The following is a 26,286-nucleotide window of genomic DNA, read 5'->3' as shown; positions in this document are numbered from 1 at the left end:
GCCTGTGACAAAAAGGCGTGTCAAGATCGCACAATCGCTCTGGATCGCCGACTGGAATATGGCATAAGCCTGCATACTGTATTTCCTGCGGCTTTAGAATGTACCCGCGAAAGTGCTTCTGCAACGCACCGCATGAAAAAAAAAAATTGCTAACGTTCACCAAAGCACGGTATATTTACAACACCCTCGCTTTATCTCTGCGCAGCGTGTTTTGGAAGACCAGCTGCCTGTTAAATGTTTCTGCACTGAGGGGAAAAAAATAGAGAGAAAAGAGGAAAAAACGATACATTCCGGAGCAAAATTCCTCGCTTGCTTTCATCAGCACTGGGGTCATTGAGGAACGTGCAGCAGCGCGTTGAGAAGGAAATAAAGCAACCTCCGATGAAGTCTGCCGTATCGATCGCAGCGTCTCAACACACGTGCAGCTCAGCTAGAGGCAGATATTTTTAAGCTTTTCCACGCCACCTGTTTGCGCTACCGCGTGATCTTCCGTGCTGGGTTGAAGCCACAGGTGGCATGCGTCAGCTGATTGGGCTACGTCGAGGACACGTATGCTAGTAATGTTGTGAGCCGAACGCGTTCCCCTAATCGCTCGGAATGGGGTCTCGTGTTTGCCGCTTCCCACTTAGGTTGCATATTAAGGACACGTTGGAACTGCTTTCGTCATTTGTATGCCTCTGCGGCTGCGCTCGAGCGCCGCACTGCCGCTGGTACCCAGCACCTCCGTTAAAAATTCGCTCTCTTCGCTCCGCAGAGCACCGCTCGAGCGCTACTCACAGAGGGCAAAACACATGCCTAGAACAACCAAACTGTGTGTTCCGCAGCTCCCAAAGCCGCTGCGACCAAGAAGGCAAAAAATGACGATGAAATTCTATAAGTTTAACTGCACATGTTTACATCCAGACCATTTTTAACCAAATCTTATCCCTAGTTATCGCGTGTTCAGCCCGAAACACGCTCAGAACGTGTTCTAGACATGCGTTTTGCCCTCTGCACAAGAGCCCCCCTCTGTACACACACGCGCTCTGCGTTGCTTCGCCGGCTACCGCTCGCGTCAATGCTCGCTCTACAGCAGTGGCTGAAGGGCAGAAGCTTGAAGGCCGCTCTATCATGCTCGATGTCCGCGCTTATCACACGGGCCCGCACCGCCTCCTCGCGGCGCACACGCGCAAAATTGTACCGCCGCCGCTGCACAGCCGCGGGTGCAGCGGGCTTGCGCTCTCTCGTTCCCTCCCTCCTTCCGCGCCGCCACTGCCACCGTCACCGAAGTCGCCGCAGTTCCGCAGGTCGCATTTGGCGCTCGGTAGCCCGCTGCCTCTCGTAGCGCGAAGGGAAAGCGCGTGTCTTGAAATAGGCCAGCGAAGTGTACGCCGTGGTTCAGGGGCCTGCTTGTGCGATGGCGTTGGCCCGCGTGTGTACGGCGACGACGCTGAGAGCCTCGTTGGACACGCGGCGCCTTCTGTATGGTTTCGGGGTTCGCGCTGCGGATTGCAAGGTTCTGATCGGCGGTCAAAGGTGAGAAAAGTAAGAGCCCCGCGGTCGCTGCGCTGTCAGTTCGTTAACCCGGAACAAAGAGGCACATTGCGCTCATTCTTACACGTGGAGGTATCGGGGCTATTAGTGCAATTCTACTCGGAGTTGGAAGTGATTGGTTTATTGGGGTTTAACGTGCCAAAGCGACTCGGGCAATGAGGGACACTGTACTGAAGGGCTCCGGAAATCTCGACCACCTGGGGTTCTTTATCGTGCACTGACATCGCACAGTACACTGGTCTTTAGAATTTCGCCTGCATCAGCTCTGAATGTTAAAAGAGCAAGCGAAACTTGTGCCCTGTCATTTTCCTACGGCCTTCTTTCCTGAAGTACGCGAAATAACTAGAAAACAAGCCTGCCTGCAAGAAACTAATCTGAGTTACATGGACATAGTTTCCTTTATTTTTTTTTTAGAAAAAGAGGCAGGGTATAAGGCGATGTGGATCGCTCAATGTGGAAAGTGAGGCGTATGCGGGATGCGTGATAAGATCCCTATTTTCACCGAGGCTTCAGCTTGGAGGATTATTTAGAGCCTTGAGTTTCAATGTTCAAAATTACGTATCCGTGAATGTTGCACATTTTACAATTGCAGTCGCGTTTGGTCGTTTATGTAGCTTCAGCTGCTTACACTCCAGAGCCTAATGACAAGGACAACACAACGTATCGGTTACTTCTCGTTCGATGCGCTTTCGTCCAGAATTGGAATGGGTGGTTGCCGATGCCCCTTTCTGAACTCCATATGCCCGTGCGAATAGTGGAATTGCGATAGTAGCTGATTGGAATTCAGTTATGTTTTAAAAACTGCACGGACTCGCAACGAAAACAAACATACTTAATCGTAACTCTGTTACGTAAACTACGTCAGTGAAATAATGGCGCTTTTTTAGCATAACAAGACGTGCTCAGATAACATTGTTGCTCCGGAAACCGAGTCACAGAATCCGTCGGTGCCGTTATTAAATTCTCCCTCCCTAAACAAATCACTAAGCGGATTTCATTTAAATCTCATTCCACGGAAAGGAGCGAAGTTGATGTGACCCCCAGCCTGCACAGAAGGTATCGTGTCAAGTGTACGACAGTTCACTACCAGGGTCTTATTCCTTGCATTTTAATCGGCGGACGCAGAGACTTCCACTTGGGGCTATGAAGTGCTCAAGACACCAAACGATTCCGCGGCCCTACGCGACAGTTGATATCGCTTGTCTCACACATCACGGCGCTTCTCGACGTCCTGCTCTTATCTGTCTCATGACTGTAGCGTTTGCACGGTCTTATACGAAAAGCCCAGAATACAAAGGCTTCTGAAAGATGGAAATGTGCCACTCGTTTTTGGTTTGGCTTGGTTTATTGGGGTTTAACGTCCCAAAGCGACTGAGGCTATGAAGGACGCCGTAGTGCTCCGGAAATTTCGACCACCTGGGGTTCTTTAACCTGCACTGACATCGCACAGCACACGGGCCTCTAGAATTTCGCCTTCATCGAAATTCGGCCGCCGCGGCCGGGATCGAACCCGCGTCTTTCGGGTCAGCAGCCGAGCACCGTAACCACTGAGCCACCGCGGCGGGCCCCACTCGTTTTTCATTTCAAGCGTTAAGAAAGTAGAGCAATGCAAGGGGCAACTTCCCGCTTTTGAAAGGCCCAGTATCTTCAGGGAGAAAGACGCTCCAAAAAGTGATGTGAGCTGTGCAGTAATTGCACCCGCCATAAACAAGAAGTCTCGTGGTTGATGTAATTAGAGAATGAGATTAAAAAAAAATATTACGTTCATTGAACACGGATGTTTTTGTTCTCAGTTGCTGTGAAGAATTCGATGCGTCGCGAATACTGGTGACAAAAAGGAGACTTAACTGGCTCAACAGCAATGCTAGGCCTTCCTCTAGAGCAAAAGGGAGACGTTTTACGAGTGAACGGGCTTTTTATGTTGATGTGAAACGAACACAGAATTATTGAATGAGTTTGGTTTGTGGGTTTAACGTCCCAAAGCGACTCAGGCTATGAGGGACGCCATTGTGGAGGGCTCCCGTAATTTCGACCACCTTTGGTTCTTTTACGTGCACTGACGTCGCAAAGCACACGGGCCTCTATAATTTCGCCTCCATCGAATTGCGACCGCCGCGGCCGGATTCGAACGCTCGTCTTTCGGGTCAGCAGCTGAGCGCCGTAACCACTGAGCCACCGCGGTTTTTTTTTTTATTTATTGCCTGACTTCGGCAAGAACCACAGTACACAAATACACTTACAGAGCGCAATGAGCAATAATTAACAACACTATCCGCCCGGGGGTGCGTGGCTTCATCATATTAAAACTCCTTAAGCGTCACCAAAGGCTCGACTCTTTCGAGCCACTCGGGAGCTTCAGGAGCAAGTTTCTGAACTTCAATATACTTATGCATGCACTCCCGAAAATAGATCCGTGCTGGCCGTGCATCAGGATCGCAATGATATCCTGCCATTCTGGAGCACTGAGCCACCGCGGTGGATATATTGAAAAAGTGGTAGGGTCTTAGACCCTATAATTCTCGCCTCTGTGTTAGGCTTTGAGCTCATTGAAAACGGATCTTTGGCACCCTTTCCGCTGTCGCTTGTCAGGAAGGAAATATCCTTGTTAGCACCAGTGTTTGCCGCCAAGTTTAGCTTCTCGGAGCTCTTGTTGGTTACAACTTGTTTTTTGAAAAGAAAAGAGCAACTGATTGCTACCAATCGACAGCACGAAAAAGTAATTGAATTACCCGGAAGGTTACCGTTTGAAAAAAAAAAATAATAATCGATTGATGACAAAACTTTAAGAAGGCGTAATTTATTACAAGTTATTAATTACTTGTAGCGCGTTGCATACATTCCTGCCTGAAAGAACCTGCATATAGGGTGTTTGAGGGAAGACTAAGTAATTTAGAAAAAATAGGCTTTCTGAGGTAAAAATGTCCTTCGTGCGCGATAATAACCGGAGCCATGACGGACCCTGAAAACGGGCTTCAAATGATAATTAGCGGGCTCATTGACCAGCATCTGTTAACTTTTTAATTATGTCAGTTGGATGTTTGGTTTTGGTGAGGATATTGTAAGGGACCGTCAATGCATCCCCCGTTTTTCTCTGGCTCGAGCGATGGCAAGAGCGCGCTGTGCCACCGTCTGATGCAACCTTCTCGCCTACCGATATATGACGTCATCACAAGCGCCGAGTGACGCTGCGACCCGCGAAGCGTTTTGCTGCGCTTTGTAATTGGAGTGTTTCCTTTTTTTTTTTTTTTTGCAACGAGCAGCTACTCCTTTTCTCTGAGGAAGTGGCATCCGACACTTGATAAGTGTTTGACTAAACGCCGCAAACTATTTTTTCTTTTCTTTAAAGTTGACAATGTTCCTATTTTCTCTAGTCAGCTGATGCCCAATAGCAGTGTCGATTAGCAAACTGACGCCACCGTTAGCTTTGCTACAAACTGCATTGGAACGTTAATTATGAAAAGCTTTTGAGTTACATACTGCGGAATTTATGCACTGATTTCGCAGAACGCAAGCAAATTGAGCACTATGGTATAGTCGTGAAACTACATTATGAACGATGAGGAACGATGAGTGGCTCACAGCACATGCTCAACATCTCCCAATTTTTTGTATCATTTCTGCAATAATGAACAATCAGGGACGAAATCCTTGAGGTTCATAACTTTTATAAGTCATTTTCAGTGCATTACAAGGTTAATGTAATACTGACTGAACACGCCATTTCATTAATGTCAGGACAGCGCGTGGGTCCATTACAGCAGGTTTTTTTTTTTTATTAGGGTTTAACGTCCCAAAGCAGCTCAGGCTATGAGGGACGCCGTAGTGAAGGGCTGCGGAAATTTCGACCACATGGGGTTCTTTAACGTGCACTGACATCGCACAGTATACGGGCCTCTAGAATTTCGCCTTCATCGAAATTCGGTCGCCGCGGCCGGGATCGAACCCGCGTCTTCCGCGGCCAGCAGCCGAGCGCCGTAACCACTGAGCCACCGCGGCGAGTACAGCAGGTGTGGGTGCGCCTTTAATTCCACTGATGGACATTCTGCTGAGTTACGTACTGTGAACTTTGCAAGAGACTGCGGAGACCTATCGTAGTTTGAAAAGAAAGCGGTCATGTTTAAACCAGCCTTTCCTGGCATCCACACAGATTAAATCTAGCTCTTGAAACGTGATGGAAAAAATTCTTCTGGCGGATGAGCACGGATACCAAGGTACCGTTTTGTTAATGACCGGCCCTTCTACACCGGCTGGTCAGCGCGACGTACATACACCCTTCCAATTTTTTAGCGGTATCACGCGAGCATCGACCGTACGCTTGATCAGCGCCCTAAGACGGAACGAATCGGCAAACTGGCCGAGAGTTGCTGCATGCGCACGAAGACCAGCTCGCAGTGGTCACCGTCTGCTAGGCTATTCCAGGAGCTGCGCGCTGCCGCGACACTTTCCTTCGATCGTAAGAGTGCTGGCATACGCGCCGTCGATATTCAGGAGAAGCCACGTGCCGCCCACCTGCGAACATCTTTGCTCAACGTTTCTCGAACGAACCTTGCGATCAATCTTCCGTTTGCTCTTGTTTTGTTTGCAGTTCTATGCGAATATGGCTGTGGCGCACGATTTTGTTAAGCGGGAGATAAAAAATGCCATGTAGTGCGGTAAGCGAAGACAAGGTTCGGGGGCAGCGCGCCGCTCCTGGCACAGCCTAGCAGACGACGGCCGCCGCGGCCTGGGCTTCGGGCGCATGCGGCCACTCTCGGCGAGTTTGCCGATTTGTTCCGTCATAGGGCGCTGATCAAGCGAACGGTCGATGCTCGCGGGTAACCGTTAAAAAATTGGAAGGGTGTACACCCAATCCTTGGTTAAAGGAATCTTTTAGACCACCCACCCCTCTCATGTATTGCTCTTGTTACGTCATCATCACTTACGCTCTTCCAGGAGGGCCCTGGGAGGTCTCAGCTACCACCACACACCAGGCAGGCAACCCCTACTACCCTTCACTCTCGGCGATGTGGTCGACCGGGTGGCCGACAAACACGGTGACAATGTGGCCGTCGTATCCTGCCACCAGTCCATCAGGAAAACATACACGGAGTTCAAAAAAGACGTGAGTAAAATGGTGCCCGTTTTGTTGGTGGCATTTTGGGGCACACGAATTGCGAGTTCCTTAAAGATGGAAGCCAACAGTCAGTGAAACCAAAGAAAGCCATGCAGGATTGAAATAGAGTGCTTTTAGTTTAAATGCAATTTAACGGAAAGAAGAAGAGAAGACAATACATGGGGTCCGTGAAATCCGAACCCACGACCTCCGTATGTCGTGAACGGTGCACTACCAACTAAGCTCTGGCGGCTGCCTAACATTCTACTTTCCAGTGGTTTCACGTAGAAAAACCCTCAGCGTTCATCAGCGTCGCGGTCGTCGGTGGGCCCAACCAGTAGTTCCTTGCAGCACTACCAAGCTTCAGTGAGTGCACAGATGATGTTCTGACTCTGCTGAGTGCAGTTCCAGTATAAAATGGGCATATGGGCATATGAGATAGCGTGCTTTAAAATGTGCATGCGTCGAACGCTATTTCAAATCGGGCCTTTACGTATACTCGCGTTACGTATGTTGTTTTCTGAGTTTTGTTTTGTTCATTGGGGTTTAACGTCCCAAAGTGACTCAGTCTATGAGGGACGCCGTAGTGAAGGGCTCCGGAAATTTCGACCACCTGGAGTTCTTTAACGTGCACTGACACCGCACAGTACACGGGCCTCTAAAATTTCGCCTTCATCGAAATTCGGTCACCGTGCCCGGGATCGAACCCGCGTCTCCCGGGTCAGCAGCGGGGCGCCGTAACCACTGAGCCACCGCGGCCGGGTCCTCCGGGAATTTATGGCGTGCGTTGTTTGCCTTCGCAGATCGACCGGTTGGCGGCCGCACTCGTGTCGCTGAATCTCGGCGTCGGCTCCAAGATCGCGATGATTGCACCGAACATGTACGAATGGAGCATCGTCCAGTTCGCGACTGCAAAGGCAGGGCTGGTACTGGTGAGGACGTCTTGTCAACTTCCAGCGATGCACGCTGACCTACTTAGCTTAATATGAACTGATCTATGGGCTATCTATGGATCTATGGACCTTAGTTGAAATCAAGAGGAAGAAATGGGCTTGGGCAGGGCATGTAATGCGAAGGCAAGATAACCGCTGGTCCTTAAGGGTAACGGAGTGGATTCCAAGAGAAAGCAAACGTAGCAGGGGACGGCAGAAAGTTAGGTGGGCGGATGAGATTAAGAAGTTTGCGGGCATACAGTGGCGGCAACTGACAAAGGACAGGGTTAATTGGAGAGACATGGGAGAGGCATTTGCCCTGCAGTGGGTGTAGTCAGGCTGATGATGATGATGATGATGGACTATATGCGACCATATGTAATTGTGTCCATCTATGACATTTCACTTTTCAAAGTAAAAATATCCTCATATTCGAAGAAAAGTTTATTTTTCATCAATTGAGATACGTCGAAAGTTTTATCAGTGCTCAGGAGCGTGAATCAATTGGTATAGTTTTCGGTTGTTCTACTTGTCCTCGGCAAAATCGAGAGGACACAGACGCAGTAAATCGATTAAATTTCAATTGTTTTTAACAATACGAAACCCTTGTTTACTGAGATTCTTTATGCACACTATATATATTTTACGTATACAGCTACGCAGTGTTTTGTGTACCAGTGTTTGCAAGAAGCATGCATTTGTTTTCAAATAGGTTTCTGTAAAAGGCCTTTTTTGAGTTATCTAAAAGCAGCACTGTGCGAAAAAGTCTTTACTTGAGATTAACTGCCGTTACTAAAGTTTTTGTGCTCCGTGTTTGCGCGTAGGTCAATATTAACACGGCATATCAAGTTCCTGAGCTCGAGTACTGCCTGAATCGGGTAAGTGGAACATTTTATGTCTTTTTAAAGGCTTCCTTTTGATTCAAAGTGCCTTTTTTGCAATTAGAACGCCGTAATCCATCGACACAGGCCGACTTTAATTTGTCGTTAGTATCCCTTAAAAGTTAAAGAGCATAAGGCAAAGTTCATTCACTGGAAGCTTTTAGGATGTTAACAGAGACGTCAACACTAAATGAGAAAGCTGCTTATTCACGCAATTAAAGACAGGAAGTAAGTCTTTCACGGGATTTGTAGGAGGAACATTTCGCCTTCCCAGTTAATCTGTTTACCTATAAATTGTGTTTCTGAGTACTTGTTTGCAGCTGGTTACTGTGATTCGCAGCGCCATTTGCTGATCGTCTTAACGTATTATTGCAGATAGACTGTGAAGCCGTTATTCTGTCGCAACGGTTTGCAAGGCAGGACTACTACAGGATGCTACTGGAAATAGCACCCGAGCTCGAATCTTCAGCCCCTGGGTGTTTGAAAAGCGCAAGGTGGGCGGAAACAAATAAAAACATGTACTCATATACAAAACACTGCTTGGACCGCGGGCATAAATTACTTATTGGCAAATAGCACTTTAGACCTTCAAAGCGCTGTCCAGAATTACAGTTCTGCTAATTGTTCATGCTATTGGATTGGATATGACATGCTCCCGCTCAAAAAATAACTTTTTACATTGTGTGCCCATCAACGGTAGCAGATTCATCACTGCTACTGCTTCAAGCTTTGAATTTAATACAGTACTAACACGACGGCAGCGCCAGTTCCTTTCCTTAACTTTGGAACTTGTAACGTACTAAGCGCATGAAGCGCTTGGAATGAAGAGTGCCAACATCATGCAGCAAGGATAACTCAGCGTGTGCTAGCTCATTTGTTCCCTCTCTTTTATTCGCGGGTTAGTTCATTCATGCACACGCTTGTTTACTTGTTTCCACTTCCAGGTTACCCAAACTGAGGCACATTATCTGCATTGGTGACGAACCAAGACAGTGAGTACGCATCCCTGAACCTCCTTGTGCTTATTTCTGTCCAAACAGTCCTAATCCTGAAAAATCTTCCATGCCTGCCGGAACGGTCGTTTTTTCGTCTTAATCTTTATCGTAGTCTTAGTTGGCGTATTCTGGTAGGTCTCTATACAGGATGGGAATAATGGAGGAAGAACTCGTGGATGCGTCTTTCCTACTTTCGAAGCTCTCGCTTTTCATCGGTGCCGTAGCTTAAACCGCGACTGTGTCCACCTGTCCCAGGGGACCAGTTAAGCACCTTTCCTTTCCTTTGTTTTATCTGAAGGTCAAATGAAGGTAAAATCTCCAGACACGGTGACCTTATTTTTACCTAGCGTAGTGAAGCTATCATTTCAAAAGAAATCGCACAACAAACGTCGCCGCTATACATGGCCCACTTTGCCTCAACAGCGGCTATCTACCATTAGAAAATGTGACTACTATACTTAAAAAATTCTGGTCTAAATTGTTCTGCTGTGTTTCTCTGCGGTACAGCTGGGTATTCGTTTATTCGAGAAATGACCTTTCGATTACCGCAAGAAAAATTGAGTCGATAAAAGTCAATAGACTGTCCCTTTAATACGGACTGCTGCAACGCTAAACGCGTACTGTAATATGCTTCTCTCGGTTAAACCGCACTCTTAATCGCGCTGGATATTTGACGCATAGGTGGTATACGACAGTCTTGCTTTTACAATACCAAGTTTGGAATATGTACTTTCCTGATCTGATCGGAATTAATTATAAATCCACGTCGTCTGCAGCATTGGCGACGCCCCATAACAAACAGCTTTCGCAAAGTGCGCGTTTAGCGTTGCCACAGTCTGTATCGGCTAGACGCTGTACTCCAATGGTTGTCATCCTACTGACAGAGGTACAAAGAGAAAGATGAAAAGGAAAGTGCACGGGCCTGCCGACTGGCTCCAGCCGAGCCACCACCGCTGCCACGTGCAGATAGAGGAGAGTTAAAAGATACGTCTACAGAAGCGCATGTTCCCTTCAGGGGCGCTGTCTTGTTTGCCGACCTCATGGAGTCTGTTACGAACGAGCACCTCAGAAACATGCAAGTGATTTCGTCAAAACTGCAATTCGACGATCCCATCAACTTGCAGTTCACATCTGTAAGTACACACGCCTTCTCAACAGCAGCAACATAATAGGCGCCTGCTATTTAGATGATTCTTATTATTCCTGCAGGGCACGACAGGAAAGCCTAAGGCCGCGCAGCTGTCTCACTTCAATCTCGTCAACAACGCCTACTTAATAGGCCAGAGATTTGAGCTGGACAAAGAGGTGAGGTCGGATCCCTGTGTTGCAATGTGTTATGTGAGCACTGTTCAGGCTTTAGCGCTAGCAGGACTGCAATAGCCTGATCGCACTTACCATGATGGCTTAATGGCTACGGCGTTTGGCTACTGAGTCCTGTGGATGTAATGGCGGCCCACCGTTGCCGCTACGTGGCCTATGTTCACTGTTTTCACTGTCCTGAAAGGATATAATGGTGTTCACGCATCGCAGAACATTCGTAACTGTCCTTTGCGTTGCAGGGTCAGGTGATCCGCTTGAGCGCGCCCGTTATTCACTGCGTACGCATCGCAGAGCATTCGTAACTGTCCTTTTCGTTGCAGAGTGAGGTGATCTGCTTGAACGTGCCCATGATTCACTGTTACGGATGCGTCGGCGGCACTTTGGCGGCGACCATTTTCGGATCCACCATCGTGATGCCAGCTCCGAGCTTCAAAGCGGAAGCCGCGTTGGACTGCATTCACAGCGAGAAGTACGTCTGGTGACAGGGGCACGTCAAATGGCATAACAGGGTCTCGGAAATAGGTGCGGCTTTCTTTTCACACTTAGATTGGGCATGACGCGTTAGTTTCGTAAGGTAACGTTTAGCAATACGTGACGCGTAAGAGTACCAAGAATCCGATTCTGCCATAGCGCCCGATACGTTTAGAGGTTGGCCTAGGTGCTTAATGGTTATTAGCCTACGTAGTAAACCGTGCCGGCTGTGGCTTGTGATAACAGGCAGCTAACTTTCCTCGACAAGTCTTGCAGGAACGATGCAGCAGTGGTCCCTCAAATGAGGCCCTCCAGCCAGTGGCATCGACCGATTGTCGTGACCAGGAGTTTCCCCAGATATTAAAATATAAGGGGGGGGGGGGGGGGGGGGTTATAAATTTCGGCTGCCATTTTTAATATTTCATTTGCGTCTTTGATGTGTCGCGTATGACTAGCAATATTTATGACTCCAACACTCACGACAAAGGTTACAATTATTTTCTTTTACACAAGGATTAAAGTATTTACGAACAGATAAAACTAAACAGCTAGAGCTGCATAATATGTCTTGAGAAACTGCACGGCAGTTCATACTATTAGCAATAAACATCGAAAAAAAAACTAGCCATCCAACATCACTCTCAAAACGCAGTTGTGGATAACGCTGTTGTGGATAACGCTGTAAAAGAAGCGCACCTGTGAACTAGGCATAACAGGTCAACTCAACAATTAAACACATACACCAGGAAATCGAATTCATACGTACACCAAAAATACCAAATCTTCCGCTGGTCTTGAAAGCACGGGCGCGTTGAGAAATGGCAGAATTTCATCATTGGAGGGCACTTCTCGAAGTATCTGAGTATTCAACGATGCGACAATTCATGCGACACATCGCGAAATCGTTACGATTGCAAGCGCGCTGTACTATGCCGCCGCCAGGCAGCACGCCACAAGTTTCCGTTGGGTGTCACCACGCGGCGTCATCGTCTTTCTGCACGCTTCCCATGCTTGCACCCTGGCTTTGGCGCTTCGAAGCCCGGGCGGTCATCGTAATCGCCGCACCTTCTTTCGTGTGGAAGTCGTGGTTTCTTCCACCACTAGCCAGCTATGAACGACGTGTCCCTTCACTTACACGCCCTTCTTCCGGCGCTATTAAACAAAATTATCCGTGGTGTGTAAAAATAAAAAAAAAATGTTACGAATAAGGGGATATGTCTTTAGGAAGACAAAGGGATGTGACACCTGCCCCTAGGGGATGTGTAGAGAGAGCACTGGTCATGACGTCGGGGTTGATGCAGTTAACCCAGAGTTAATCTTCTTGAACATACCAGCCAGCTGCGATGTCAGGCTAGCAGATCCAAGGGGATAGACCACGACGTCATGATAGTCGGTCGACGCCATTGGCTGGACGGCGTTCTTCGAGGGCCATTTGTCGCTTCTTTCTAGTTGTATCAGACTATATACCTGTCGCGATTGATGTATTACAAGATGGCGTCAAAGAGCATTTAATTGAAAGTGGGTCTGCTTTGGTGCGAGTGAGCGGTAGTGACTCAAGAGCCCAGGAAAGGCAACTGGTTCTCCGCATCCATATTCTGTCGTTCCAGTGAGCGCTTCCATACGTGTCATCCGAGCCGCCGTTTGCCGCCGCCGGCATTGGAGCTCTGAGCTTTTAAAGCCCTAGCAAAGCTCAGCTTGATGCTGAGTCCTTGCCGGATATAATTTGTGAGGCTGCTCTCAGTGAACCCAGATCACGTGCGCAAAGCAACTTAACGTTCACCAGTAGTTCCCTACGAGGTGCGTTCACGTTTCTGTTATCCGACTGCTGCAGTTCTTACATTTTAATTTCTTGTACCTCATATTTGATTTCTTTTTTACATCGACAGTTCTGTGGTACTTCCCGTGACAACCGAGGCTTTGTCATGGAAAATTCTAGGTCGTCTGCTTGCCGATGTTTAATATTTAGCGCACAATGCTCATGCCATTTTTTTGGCCCATTCAATTCACAGATCTTACTCAGCATCTGTCAACATCGCAGTGTCGTGGCAGTGCGGAATCATCATGGCGATAAAACATATCGTAACAGTACCGCAGCATACTCCCTAAGCACGAATACGCCTATATGGGAGTAAAAAGGGACTAAGCTATCCTCTATACATACTCCCTCTTATTAAAGGGATTGCGCTAAAGGACAGTTTACTCCTTCCTGTTTAGAGACTACAGGCATCCGTTTCCGCAGACGCTCGATGGCATATAGCGTAACGGACCTGTATAGTTCGGATTTCGTATTCTCCTTTGCAAAATGAAACCTTTAATCGGCTTCGGCAGAGTCAAAAAGTTACTCTGTCAGCTTTATAAACGACAGTTCGGTACTATTTTTTTTATTCATTGCAGATGCACATTCATATTTGGAACGCCGACAATGTACATCGATATTTTGCATCATTTGCAAAATAGTCAGCACGACATTTCATCCGTGCGAAGAGGTAAACACTTTTAATCCTTAAATTACTGCTAGTTTGGTCCGTGTGCTTTCTCTACATTTACCTCTTATCAATGCTTCGCGCACTTGCGCGTGACATCACGCTTGCCGCGTGGAATTCCGGCCGGTTTTCCAATTCACGTTTGAAATCCTGGACCCAGATCTGAAGCTCCGGCTTCCATTCGGCCTACCACGACGTGAAGAAACTTTGCTGTGTCGCCTGTGGCTTGGTGTAGCTTTCACCAAACATTACATTATGGCGAGACTATAACCCACATTCTTTGTGACTGTCCTGCCTACAGCGCCGAAAGGCAGCCTCTCAGCTGTGCGCTGGAGCGTCTGGATCCACGCCCACTGACGAAAATGAAGATTTTCGGCCACTGGCCGCGACGATCGTCGGCGGCGAAGGCCTCCAAGGCACTGCTCCGCTTCTTGAGAACTTGTGGCCTGCACGATAGGCTGTGTCTAACGAACGCCGACTTTTCATAGTGACTTCAATTTTCTGCTACTCTCCTTTGTTTTTCATTTTTTTATCCTCTCACCCCTTTCCCCTCGTGTAGGGTAGCAGACCGATGTTTCTTCCGGTCAACCTCCCTGCCTTTCCTCCTCCTCCTCCTCCCCCTCCTCCTATCTACGTGCAGCTGTGTTAGGTGCCCAGTGCCGCTGCCTTGTTGTGTAATTTATTTATTTTTGTCACGTGCATTCAGTTCAAGTGGACAGTTTTCTGTGCCTTCTTTGCACTCGGAGTACAATTTCCTATCACAGCTGTCATGTCGGGATCACCATGCCCGCCGGAGGTCATCAGGAGGGTAATGACGGAGCTCAACGCTCGTCGTTTCCACGTAAGTATAGAACGCGGCAATGCAAATTGCGGTAGGCACTCATCTCTAATGGCGGAATACCGTTGAACGCACTCCAAAGAATTCTGACAAGACGAACCGGAAGCCGTCCTATGAATCAATGCCAGTTTGGCCGACTTTTTTTGGTGTGACAAAAACGCTCAGCGACGTCGAAAGCTGACCTTTGCGTTGTCATTTTACATTTTAATGCGTCGGCTTTAGAATTCCCATTATTGCAAAAAGTGTCCGGAGGTTACGTTGGCTTGTGAAACCTCGGTTGGCAGGAGGCAAAGTGAAGGGTTGCAGATTTCTGTTACAAAAAAACTGGAGGTTATATTTATACGATAGCGTTAATCGGCTGATACGCATATATGTGGTATTGGTCATTCTCTAGTTTGGAGAATTAGAGAAGACCACAGTCTTCTGTTTCAGCGCTCCATCTGTTCCATTACTGGCTACCTTAATAGCTGCAAAAGCGTAAAATGTGCTACTCATTAGAATTTTCGAGTTCTTGTTACCATAATCACTTTCTTTGTTTACGACTTCTGTGGTAGTACTTAGCAGTAACAAGAAATGTACAATTTGTTCTTCTCGCTCTGTGTATTTTTTTTTGTCGTTCATTTAATCACGTCAGACTTCTCGCGCTCCTATGCGAAGCATAAGCAGCGTTACTCAACGGTTGCTGCTTAGAGTGGCGACAAAAAAAAGCTTTCTTCAAACCGATGTTAACTATTGATCGTGATAGTCGTAAATAATACCATACGTGCTAACATCGCGTGTTTGTGGATGTTACAATTGTAGTGCTGGTTTCTTTCAGATACTCTACGGTACCACAGAGACCAGTCCGGTCATAACAGCAACAGATCCAAATGACCCTATAGACCAGTGGATGCATTCTGTCGGCAGACCTCTCCAACACACCGAGGTGAGCTGGGCATCCTGCTATGTTTCACGAAATTTACTTGCTTACAATCAGGAGGATGAAGAGATACTTTATTTCAAGCTACTCTCGTCCGACCAGCCGACGAAGCCTGCCGTGATGGAGTTTTGAGTCGTGTGTGTATCGCTTGAAAGGCATTTAATGGCGTATGCATTACGGGGCTGGTTATGTGTGCCATTGATCCCGGCCGCGGCGGTCGAATTTCGATGGTGGCGAAATTCTAGAGGCCCGTGTACTGTGCGATGTCAGCGCACGTTAAAGAGCCCCAGGTGGTAGAAATTTCCGGAGCCCTTCACTATTTCGTCCCTAATAGCCTAAGTCGTTTTGGAATGTTAAATACTCATAGACCATATGAAATACTCCTTTGTGCGATCAGCAATGCGTGGTAGTAGCATAGCAGTATTAAGAGCGCAAGGAGAGGACACATTGTCAGTGTTTATCCTTTATATGCTCTCCGCATACTTGGCACTATAGGTTTGAAGGCCGCCATTATGTGTAGTACAGTGTCACGTCAACGCAAGCGAATATTTGAGTTTGACCGATGTTTGCAAGTACGCTGTTCTGTACATCTTCATTCCAGAGCCGGCATATAGAACTATTGTAATCCGTTGTCTCAAACTTCTCTGTTCTGTGGAAATGTAGGATCGTTATGGAAGCGGCAGTTCGTATCACAAAATCAAGCGTCGCGCTGCAAAAGCTGTGCGCGCGTTAGGACTGACACTGGCTATTGACCGCTCGGTTATCGAACGCGAGGTTGTCGTGATTGCTAAGGTCAGGACCGGGGGCCACGAGCCGTCCTTTTGAATACGAGGTCTGTTAGAAAAGTATCCGACCTTTGGCCGAAGAAAAAAAACTGGCATAACTGGAGCGTTAGAAACCTAATAACCTTCAAAGTAGTCTCCTTGGGGCTCCATATGCATCTCCCAGCGGTGCTGCCATTGTTGGAAATATTCCGAAAAGACCCTTTTCGGAATAGAATTTAGCTCTGCTGTCGTTGCAGCCATAATGTCCTTTCTTTTCTGAAATCGCGCCCCTTTCAATGACCTCTTGATTTTAGGAAACAGCCAGAAGTCGTAGGGAGACATATCGGGAGAGTAAGGAGCCTGTTGAACTACAGGAGTCTGGTTTTTCGCCAGAAAAGTCTGAATCAAATGCGAGGAATGTGCAGGAGCAATGCCGCGAGGGATGCGCCAATTTCTTGTTGACCTCAATTCCGCTCTATTGCGCCGCACAGCACCACGTAGGCGATGGAGGACATCCCTGTAGTACTGTTTAGTCATTCTTTGACCCTGTGGGTGCGTACTCGTGGTGTGCCACACAGAGGGAGTCAAAAAAGCAGTCAGCATCACTTTGACATTGCTGCGCACTTGTCGGGCCTTCTTTCGTCTTGGTGACGTGGAATGCGTCCTCTGTGACGACTGGGATTTGGTTTCCGGGTCGTACCCGTACACCCAAAACTCGTCACTAGTGATTACGGCGTCGGTGAAGTCAGGGTAACTGTTTGTGGAATCCAGCATCTCCTGTGAGACTTCAACACGAAGCTGCTTTTTCTCCACCGTCAGCAGCTTCGGCACGAATTTCGCCGCAACTCTCTCCATGGCCAAATCTTCGGTGATAATGGAATGTGCAGAAAAATTGCTGATGTCCACCTCTTCCGCAATTTCTCGGATAGTACACAACAGTCCCGCGTCACCACAGCGTTCACTTCGGCAATTACCTGGTCATTTCGGCATGTTGGTGGCCGACCGGAGCGTGGCTATCTCTCCACGGATGCGCGGCCGTCTTTAAACCAGTTGCACCACTGCTTAATCTGTGTGCTGCTCATAGCGACATCACCGAAGCCGTCTGAACATTTCGAATAATTTCCACTTGGCTATAGCCAAGTTTCTGGCAAAATTTGAGGTAGTAGCGCTGCTCCTCTCGCTCCGCCATTTTCCTTGCAACAAAAAACCGACGAGAGCACTGCGCACTCCCTCACTCAAACGCTGCTTCCCAGCGACTGACGCTATCGGCAGGCAGGAAAAAATTCGTGCATGCGCACGAGGGTTCAAGGTCGGCTGCTGTAAGCGCGCTTGTTTCATATCCATCAGGTGTTCGCAAAAAAAAATAAAATAAATAAAGTCGGATACTTTTCTAACAGACCTCGTATATAGTTGCGAGTCCTCTTCCTCTGATTTCTTTACGTCGGCAATACCTTCAACAACTCTGAAAGGTTTGGTTTGGTTTATTGGGGTTTAACGTCCCAAAGCAACTCAGGCTATGATGGACGCCGTAGTGAAGGGCTCCGGAAATTTCGACCACCTGGGGTTCTTTAACGTGCACTGACATCGCACAGCACACGGGCCTCTAGAATTTCGCCTTCATCGAAATTCAGCCGCCGCGGCCGGGATCGAACCCGCGTCTGAAAGGATGGAAAGACACCACGTTACAGAAACGAATTGCATACTGAAAACCACCTCAATCGTTCGTGCAGTTAAAAACTGCTCTGGAACGGCGAAACACCGTAGAGGCATTTCATGGGTAGTATATGCGAACTAATACTATCGCTAGACTAATAAAAAAAAAAAGAGTAAAAATAACAGTCTCGTATGTAAATGAGATAAAGTTGACTGATGCGTCAGCTTATGGTCGGACTATTAAAAAAAGAGTAAAAATAAAAGGGTCCGTCTGTAAATGAGGTGAAGCTGGCTGATGCGTAAACTAGTACTATGATTGGACTAATAATAATAAAAAAAGATTTGGGGGCACTTTGGCTCTCTAAAGTGCTGCAAGGCGAAAGCGTTTCCTGGCGCACTGTTTGTTTTTTATTTATTGTTTATTTTTCATATTTTTCATTTTATTTTACTTTTGTTTCTTTTCTTATTCTTTTTAATTTTTCATTTGTCATACTTTGTCATTTATTTTTTATTTTATATTTTGTTTCTCTTCTTATTTTCATTGTTTATTTTATTTTTATTTTCCTATTTTTATTATTTCTTTTATTTTATTTATGAAGCCCATGCATTCACTAGATGCGCCTTTATTCATGGTCAAACCTTGAGCCTTCGTGGCGGAGTGGTAGCGTGGCTGTTTCAAACGCCAAAGGCCCTGGTTCGATTCCCAGCCTCGACGCAGTCTCTTTTTAAGTAGTGACGCCGAAACGCGGACAAATCTGCTGACACGGTTGCCGACACGGCTGCTAACGACAGTATGAGGCATTAAAGGCTTTCGTCTTAAAAAACAGCAAGAATAAAATGGTCCCATCTGTAAATGAGATAAAGTTGACTGATGCGTCAAGGGCTAGATAGAAGAGTTTGTGCGCTATGATGTCCGTTCGATGGAACACATGGCCTACTATTCGGTGAGAAACTTCCATAGCAGCCTTTCTTTACGGTTGGGTCTCATAGTTGCGCCAAACTGGAGCTAAAATATCAACACTGCCAGGATCGCGCTTCTTATCCCATGGCATTTGCTGAACAAGCAAACTGCCGCTGCTTCCGCAGTCCCTCACCGCAAGCGTGTTTCATTGTTTCAACGAAACCCAAATAAAGCGGACAGCTTTTGATGCCGCGCAAGAATTAGGAAAATGGTCTACAAATGCTAACATCTTTGACGGTAGTGCGACAATGTTTCGGGGCCAACTCGGTCCATTCTTCAGCGGCGACCAAATGGAAAGCACGCAGCAGTCAGCAGACCCCTCTCTTTCTCCGTGGTCACGTACCATTCACGTAGGCGGAGAACAGAGACGATGGACACCTGTTCACGCTTCCTTTTGTGTTTTAGATATGCCATTATTCGACATCGTCTGAAATGGGATATGCATTCATACGCGCAAACAGTCGCGACTGACGGCGGACACCCCAGCTGGTGTTCGCAGTGGACAGCACGATATATGTGGTGCGGGTGTCGTTGGTCCTGTCCTTACCGGCACAATCTTGTCGTTTTTTCGCTTTTTTTTTGTTTGTTTCAGTTCATCTGCAGTACCTAAAAAAAAAAAGAACCATTTTCAGCACTCTTCGTAACTGCTGCCCGCGTTTTAAAATCGAGATGCAACTTTCTTATGATTGAGGGAAAATAAGAGCTTGAGGCAGAGACTCAGGAACCCCCTATAACCTTAAAAAAGCTTGACCATTTGGCTCTCTTTCTTAAAATCGCCTGTTTCAAATTCTGTCAGTCTATTTGGAACTGCCTGTTCAGTGCCTTCCGCAGACGCGCTGTATAGCATGTCTTTTTTACGGTAAAAGGAACACAAAAGGTGACAGTTTTTACGGTAAAAGGAACACAAAAGGTGACAGGTTATTGACCTAACAGATACAGTCTGACAGCTGACCAAACAGATGCGATCAATCGCCTTATACCGTAGTCACTCTTTATAGGGTAGTTTGCAAAGGTCGCTGTCGCCGATGCATAGTTCGTCTTTGTCCAAAAGTTCTACCAATGAGTCGTTTCCATCGATGTCTTCTTCTGTTCGTCTGTACATCGTCACAGCCAAGTTAATCTTAAGACTACAGGCGCCAACAGAAGTCTTCAGAGCATGTAAGCTACGAGGAAATCTGATTTCCTGGCACACTAAGCGCGCATAGGCGAAAAAATTAACGGTCTATGCGGCACCTCCCTGCACGACCTGCTCCATGCATCCCTAAATGTACACTATAGACGGAAAGGACTAAAAAGGGAGTAAGAGGGCGCTAGATGACAGTTTGCTCTCTTTTTGCTTCCATATAGGCGTTTTGGTGTTTGGAGCGTATGGTTTGGGTTCGTTCATGTATTCGTTCATGAATTGCAAATAATAAATACTTCAGTTCATAGATGAAGGTTCACAATTAGTAGCATAGTTGTTAGATCGTAAGACAGCGGTTTCACCAATGCTATCGATCACATTCCTGAAGTGATGACTCTCGAGTTTATGCATGCGGAGTATGTTTTCATTTTCTTTTCTTTCACCAAGGTGAAAATCGTCGACAAAGAAAACCGGGTAGTGCCCACCAACGAGAGAGGCGAGCTTTGCGCTCGCGGCTATCTGGTCTTCATGGGCTACTACAAGGATGAGAAGAACACGCGAGAAGCTGTCCGCAACGGCTGGTACCACACGGGGTAAGTGGCACCGCCGCTAGGGTTCTTTAACGCGCACATGAGCAAGTGATGGTGCGAGAACTTATCATGCCTAGTGCCCGATATGCGACTGGCTACTCGTCGATGTCATTCCTTGGAATCCACTAATTTTGGTTCTCGATTACTCGATTAGTTTCACTTGTTCAGGTATAAGTGCATGCAGGTAGTACCCTCTGTATCAACGGAGGGTACTACCAAGTGGAAAATTGTGATAGGTGGCTGGGACGAAAGTTGCCCAGGCGGCGAGCGGAGAGTTGTGCACGTTTCTCTGCACTCTCGCCTGATGGCGCTACTGAAGCGGGGACCTTAAGGGGCCTAGTTTTTAAACGTACACGCTGCACGTGATACAGAAAGCTTCGATAAGTCACGCCGAGGCCATTCGCCATTCAAAAATTGCGCGACTCTGTTGCGCGCACAGTGACACCCACCAGTACGCGCAACTCCGTGGCGCGCCTGCCGCGTGACCATCTCTGCCCGGCCCAGGCTGGAGCAGCGAGGGCCGAGTGTTATCCCTGCGATGATTCCATCACTTGGAATCATTGCAGGGATAGCACAAGAGAGCACATGCACATTTAGCGCTTTGTGTTGGCGCTACGTGTGTGGTTGGGAAGGTGTAACTGACCGTACGACTGACACAGGGACGAGGCCGCCATGTCGGAGGACGGCCGAGTGACTATCATGGGGCGCATCAAGGACATGATCATCCGCGGAGGGGAGAATGTCTACCCGCAGGAGATCGAGGACTTTCTCTACTCTCACCCGGCGGTCGAAGAAGTGCAGGTGAGAGGCTACAGCGACGGAAATCTCAACTATTGGGACATAGTTAAGCGGGCTGACAAGGCAGGGGTGCTTATATGATCAGTCAACGACACCAGTGAGAGTTTCGGCAATCACTTGTCGGTACCTGCTATTTCGCTTTCGTGAAGTTAGCCCTCAAACCTTTGATTCACCAACGCAAGTTCATCCGTTCTATGCTGCGATCCAGGTGTGCGCCCTCGCACCACTGATTGCCTCTTACGAAGAAGGTGCGGGGTTTGAATCTTCCTATCGACAGGAATCCACGGAATCGCCAGGAATTTTTCGATCGGGTGATAGCGTATACCGTGGCCTGGTTCACCAGACGTTCATCTGGTCTTACGAGCCGAACCAACTCTGATCACTCGAAGACAGCAGGGTTTTAACTTATTGTCTGCCGCACATGAGACACATGATATGGTACTAGAACATCGCTGCAGCCTTCTTGAAGCCAGTTTCACAACCGCGAAAGCTTGCTAGCTGCAGTATTCACCACTCCGCCACCGGAAAAAACAAACGCAATCAATAAGTCACCAGTTGATGGCTATCTTATTGCGCACAGACTTTATGAGAAGTTTGTTGAGCTCAGTGACCGGCTATGAGTCGCTTTTACATAAAAATTCTGGTACCGTTCCACTCTGCATATCAATGAGTACGATCCGCAAACCGAGAAAACCCATCGCAGGTTGCCGCAGTAGGTGCTCGTTGATGTGGAATTCCGCTCATGAATAGCACAGCGTTCAAAAAGTATGCGATAAAGCCGCCGCGGTGGCTCAGTGGTTATGGTGCTCGGCTGCTGACCCAAAGGACGCGAGTTCGATCCCGGCCGCCGCGGTCGAATTCCGACGGAGGCAAAATTCTAGACGCCCATCTATTGTGCGATCTCAGTGCACGTTCCTCAGGTGGTCGAAATTTCCGGAGCCGTTCACTACGGCGTCTCTCGTAGCCTGAGTCTCTTTGGGACGTTAAACCCCATAAAACAAACCAAACTAATTCTTCGAGCTAATGTCGCTGCACTGTGGAAGCTGGTGGCTCTGTTTACAGAACCATTGCCCTTTTGCATTACCCTCAGGTCGTTGGCGTTCCTGATGAGAGGCTCGGCGAAGAAGCCTGCGCTTGGGTAATGCTGAAAGCGGGATGCAACGCGACCGATGAGGACATCAAAAATTTCTGCAAGGGAAAGGTGCGTTACCTGAATACCTAATCTTTCATGGGAAGAATTTTCTCTCCTATGCTTGGGTTATGCATCCTGCTGGAATCAGTCGTACCGGTGAAAAGTTAGAGGAAAAAATAACATAAAGGATAGCCAACTTCACATCTTAAGTTACCATACCAGTAATTGTTATCATCTAAAACCCGGGCACCATTACTTTCTACAAATTCTTGTAAGTAAATTTATTAATTTTACTGATGCGAAGGAGGAAGAGAAATGAAATAATCATTGCAATGATTTCAACTCGCTGTGCCACTGCTATTAAGCAGATAAATGAAGGTGCTCGTCACATGACGAAAGCAAACAACCACCGAAACCAAAGAGCGTAAGAGAATTTTATTAATTAAAGAATAATCGTGTAATTAAATTATTGGTTAAAGATAATTGATCAGAAAGCAGAAGAATAACGCCGTTGGTGGGATCCGAACCCACGACCTCTGAATTTCGCGTCCGATGCTGTGCTAAGGGTATAGTGGGGAAAATTGTTAAGACCTGCACCATTTCTCTAAAAAGCCTTTAGTTCTAGTTAGTTACAATTCAGACTATACGTGTCTGCGCGTAGATAACAGCAAACGTCGCAAGGAATTGCGCACTACTACTGCGTATCATCCCGCTGCGGCGTGTGACGATCGTGCATGCATATGACATGGTTATTAATTTATCTTTTCTCTCCTACAGCTCAGCCATTTTAAGGTTCCAAAGTACGTTTTGTTCGTCGACACATTCCCGAAGACCGTGTCGGGGAAAGTTCAAAAGTTCGTCATGAGGGAGGAAAGCCGCAAGATTCTCAACCTATGAGTGTTTACACCATGGACTCCTAAAGGTGTACGCTGTATAGTGCGCTTAAATAAACATAATTCCGCAGTATTTCACACTAGAACACTACACGAGGTACACTCTGGGACCCAAGCCCGGCGGCGCAGGCCTGCGGCTTCAAACCCAGGCCCAGCCCGGGACAGCAAGATTATTTCTACTGAGCTTGGGCCCATTTCCCCAGCAGCTCAAGAGGTAAATTTCTCATGATGTGCACGCAGTCTCTTGCTACATTATTAAGTTGCTGGCAAAGGCGCCCAAATCGCAATAACGCTTGAAAGAATGAGCCCCGCGGTGGCTCAGTGGTTATGGTGCTCGGCTGCTGACCCGAAAGACGCGGGTTCGATGCCGGCCGCGGCGGTCGCGTTTCATCATCATCATCATCATCATCATCATCATCAGCCTGACTACACCCACTGCAGGGCAAAGGCCTCTCCCATGTCTCTCCAATTAACCCTGTCCTTTGTCAGTTGCCGCCACTGTATCCCCGCAAACTTCTTAATCCCATCCGCCCACCTAACTTTCTGCCGTCCCCTGCTACGTTTGCTTTCTCTTGGAATCCACTCCGTTACCCTTAAGGACCAGCGGTTATCTTGCCTTCGCATTACATGCCCTGCCCAAGCGCCCATTTCTTCCTCTTGATTTCAACTAAGATGTCATTAACCCGCGTTTGTTCCCTCACCCACTCCGTCCTCTTCCGATCTCTTAACGTTACACCTATCATTTTCCTTTCCATAGCTCGCTGCGTTGTTCTTAACTTAAGCTGAACCCTCTTTGTTAGCCTCTACGTTTCTGCCCCATAGGTGCGTACCTGTAGGATACAGCTGTTGTATACTTTTCTCTTCAGGGATATTGGTAAGCTACCATTCATGACCTGAGAGAACCTGCCATATGCGCTCCACCCCATTCTTATTCTTCTAGTTATTTCCCTCTCATGATCAGGATCTGCGGTCACTACCTGCCCTAAGTAGACATATTGTCTTACTACTTCCAGCACCTCGCTACCAATTGCGAACTGCTGTTCCCTTGCTAGCGTTTCGATGGAGGTGAAACGCTAGAGGCCTGTGTACCGTGCGATGTCAGTGCACGTTGAAGTACCCCAAGTGGTCAAAATTACCCGGATCCCTCCACTACGGCGCCCTTCATACGCTGAGTCGCTTTGTAACGTTAAAACCCATAAAACAACAACAAAACAGGTTGCCACCTGTCACGGTGGACATGTTGTGATGTCACAAGGTCACGGCGGCAGGTGGGCCGACTGCTTTTTTGTTCACAAAGCCGCCGGCACCGGATTTTCTGCAGAGAGGAAGCTTTGACGCTATCGCGTGAAGTGTAAAGTATTTTTTTTTCACAGATAACACCGTGGTCATGTTTTATCCGTGTCGCTGTTAGAACGCCCATAGTGTACTTCAACCTGCTTTAATAAATCGAAAGCCGTATACAGCGCCTCTATATACGGCCCCCCGCTTGAGTCGGGCCCGCATCCCTTAGAAAAATGGTCAATAGACAGTCTGTATATTTCTTATAGACTCTATTGCCTTCCTATAGATATTTGTTTTTGTCTCTTCATAGTCTATAGACAAAGGTCTGCTAAAAGTGTATGGCCATAAATCTATAGATTGTCTATAGACTCTCTATAGCATTTTAATTGCCCATAGACTGTTCTCTAGGATTTGTCTATAGAGAGTCTATAGACGTTATAGACAGGAATCTATGTACAGTCTATAGACAGTCTATAAAATTTTGTAAGGGCAGCTTCAAGTCGGGTCCCGATCCAGGCTCGAGGAAACATTACATTTTCCGGCCTGAGCCCATGCGGTTTCCAGGTACTTCGGTTCTTTAATTTCGTAACTGTAATAAAACACAGACGGAAAATGTATTTTCTCGTAAAGTGCTTATATGAACGCCGTTGAATTCCCCAGCGCGGGTAGGGAGACGTAAAAGTGCTGCAAGTACCTAAATCTGATGTTTCAGGGTGTGTACACTTGTTAGTGTACGTGAGTGCCTGCCCTTAAGCGGGAGAATGCAGTACCTTATTACTAGTCCGGCACAAAATGGCGATGACCAAAGTGCATCAGTTGCGACAGTCTGCGTGGGGAGCGCATTGGCTTTGGGACTTCAAAGCTGAACAGTTGTCGCATGCGGTTGCAGTCCGAAGGCTTGTTAATAAAGAATTTCGCATTGAGTGCACGCCTGCTCGATAGCTCCGACCATGTGAACGACTTGTAAGTCCCTCGTGTGCGCACTAGGTATGGAGAGTGCATTCGATCATGTTACGTTTCTTCAATTCTGAAAGTGTTGCCTGGAGAAATTTTATGCGAAGCATACTACTTTAGCTACCACTTCAGCACTTCACCGTGGTTATGCGCCTCCAAATCACGTGATACATGACGTCACACCACGTGACACGATGACGTCACTACAGTAGAGAAACGGGGGCCCACCTCGCGCCGTCGCTGTGGTTGTGCGCCTCCAAATCACGTGATACATGACGTCACGACAGTGGAGAAACGGGGGCCCACCTCGCGCCGTCGCTGTGGTTGTGCGCCTCCAAATCACGTGATACATGACGTCACACCACGTGGCCCGATGACGTCACGACAGTGGAGAAACGGGGGCCCACCTCGCGCCGTCGCTGTGGTTGCGCGCCTCCAAATCACGTGACACGATGATGCCACACCACGTGACACGATGACGTCACGGCAGTGGAGAAATGGGGGCCCACCTCGCGCCGTCGCTGTGGTTGTGCGCCTCCAAATTACGCGACACGATGATGCTTCGCATTCTCCAGGCTTAACCAAGTTAAGCCTCAGACATTTTTTAACTTCATTAGCCGAAAACGAGTAAACAATTGTTTGATTACTTTTTAATCTAACAATTTTAGCTAAC

At 47.5% G+C, this 26,286-nt stretch overlaps 1 protein-coding gene across 1 annotated transcript; it reads left to right on the top strand.

The window, feature by feature from the left end:
* Nucleotides 1-1,206: 1,206 nt before the first annotated feature.
* Nucleotides 1,207-23,431, top strand: LOC149358545 (medium-chain acyl-CoA ligase ACSF2, mitochondrial-like). Its single transcript, XM_089568853.1, has 16 exons — nt 1,207-1,515; nt 6,466-6,634; nt 7,429-7,557; nt 8,382-8,435; nt 8,814-8,932; nt 9,383-9,430; nt 10,449-10,566; nt 10,643-10,738; nt 11,074-11,222; nt 13,619-13,710; nt 14,472-14,548; nt 15,363-15,470; nt 20,413-20,558; nt 21,215-21,356; nt 22,444-22,554; nt 23,263-23,431. The coding sequence occupies exons 1-16, from the start codon at nt 1,397-1,399 to the stop codon at nt 23,380-23,382; spliced, it is 1,797 nt and encodes a 598-aa protein (XP_089424979.1). The 5' UTR covers nt 1,207-1,396; the 3' UTR covers nt 23,383-23,431.
* Nucleotides 23,432-26,286: the final 2,855 nt, after the last annotated feature.

The sequence above is a fragment of the Amblyomma mixtum genome, chromosome 2 (assembly GCF_055824585.1).
Source record: "Amblyomma mixtum isolate Tamu chromosome 2, ASM5582458v1, whole genome shotgun sequence".
Lineage (NCBI taxonomy): Eukaryota > Metazoa > Arthropoda > Arachnida > Ixodida > Ixodidae > Amblyomma > Amblyomma mixtum.
The sequence above is the reverse complement of the archived record's forward strand: the minus strand, read 5'-3'. Positions and strand labels throughout refer to the sequence as shown.

Excerpts from the sequence above, each read along its gene's own strand:
- LOC149358545 (XM_089568853.1), top strand. The coding sequence starts at position 1,397 with ATGGCGTTGGCCCGCGTGTGTACGGCGACGACGCTGAGAGCCTCGTTG. Across the intron at positions 8,436-8,813 it reads TCGAGTACTGCCTGAATCGG|ATAGACTGTGAAGCCGTTAT; the intron begins GTAAGTGGAACA and ends GTATTATTGCAG. Across the intron at positions 22,555-23,262 it reads AAAATTTCTGCAAGGGAAAG|CTCAGCCATTTTAAGGTTCC; the intron begins GTGCGTTACCTG and ends TCTCTCCTACAG.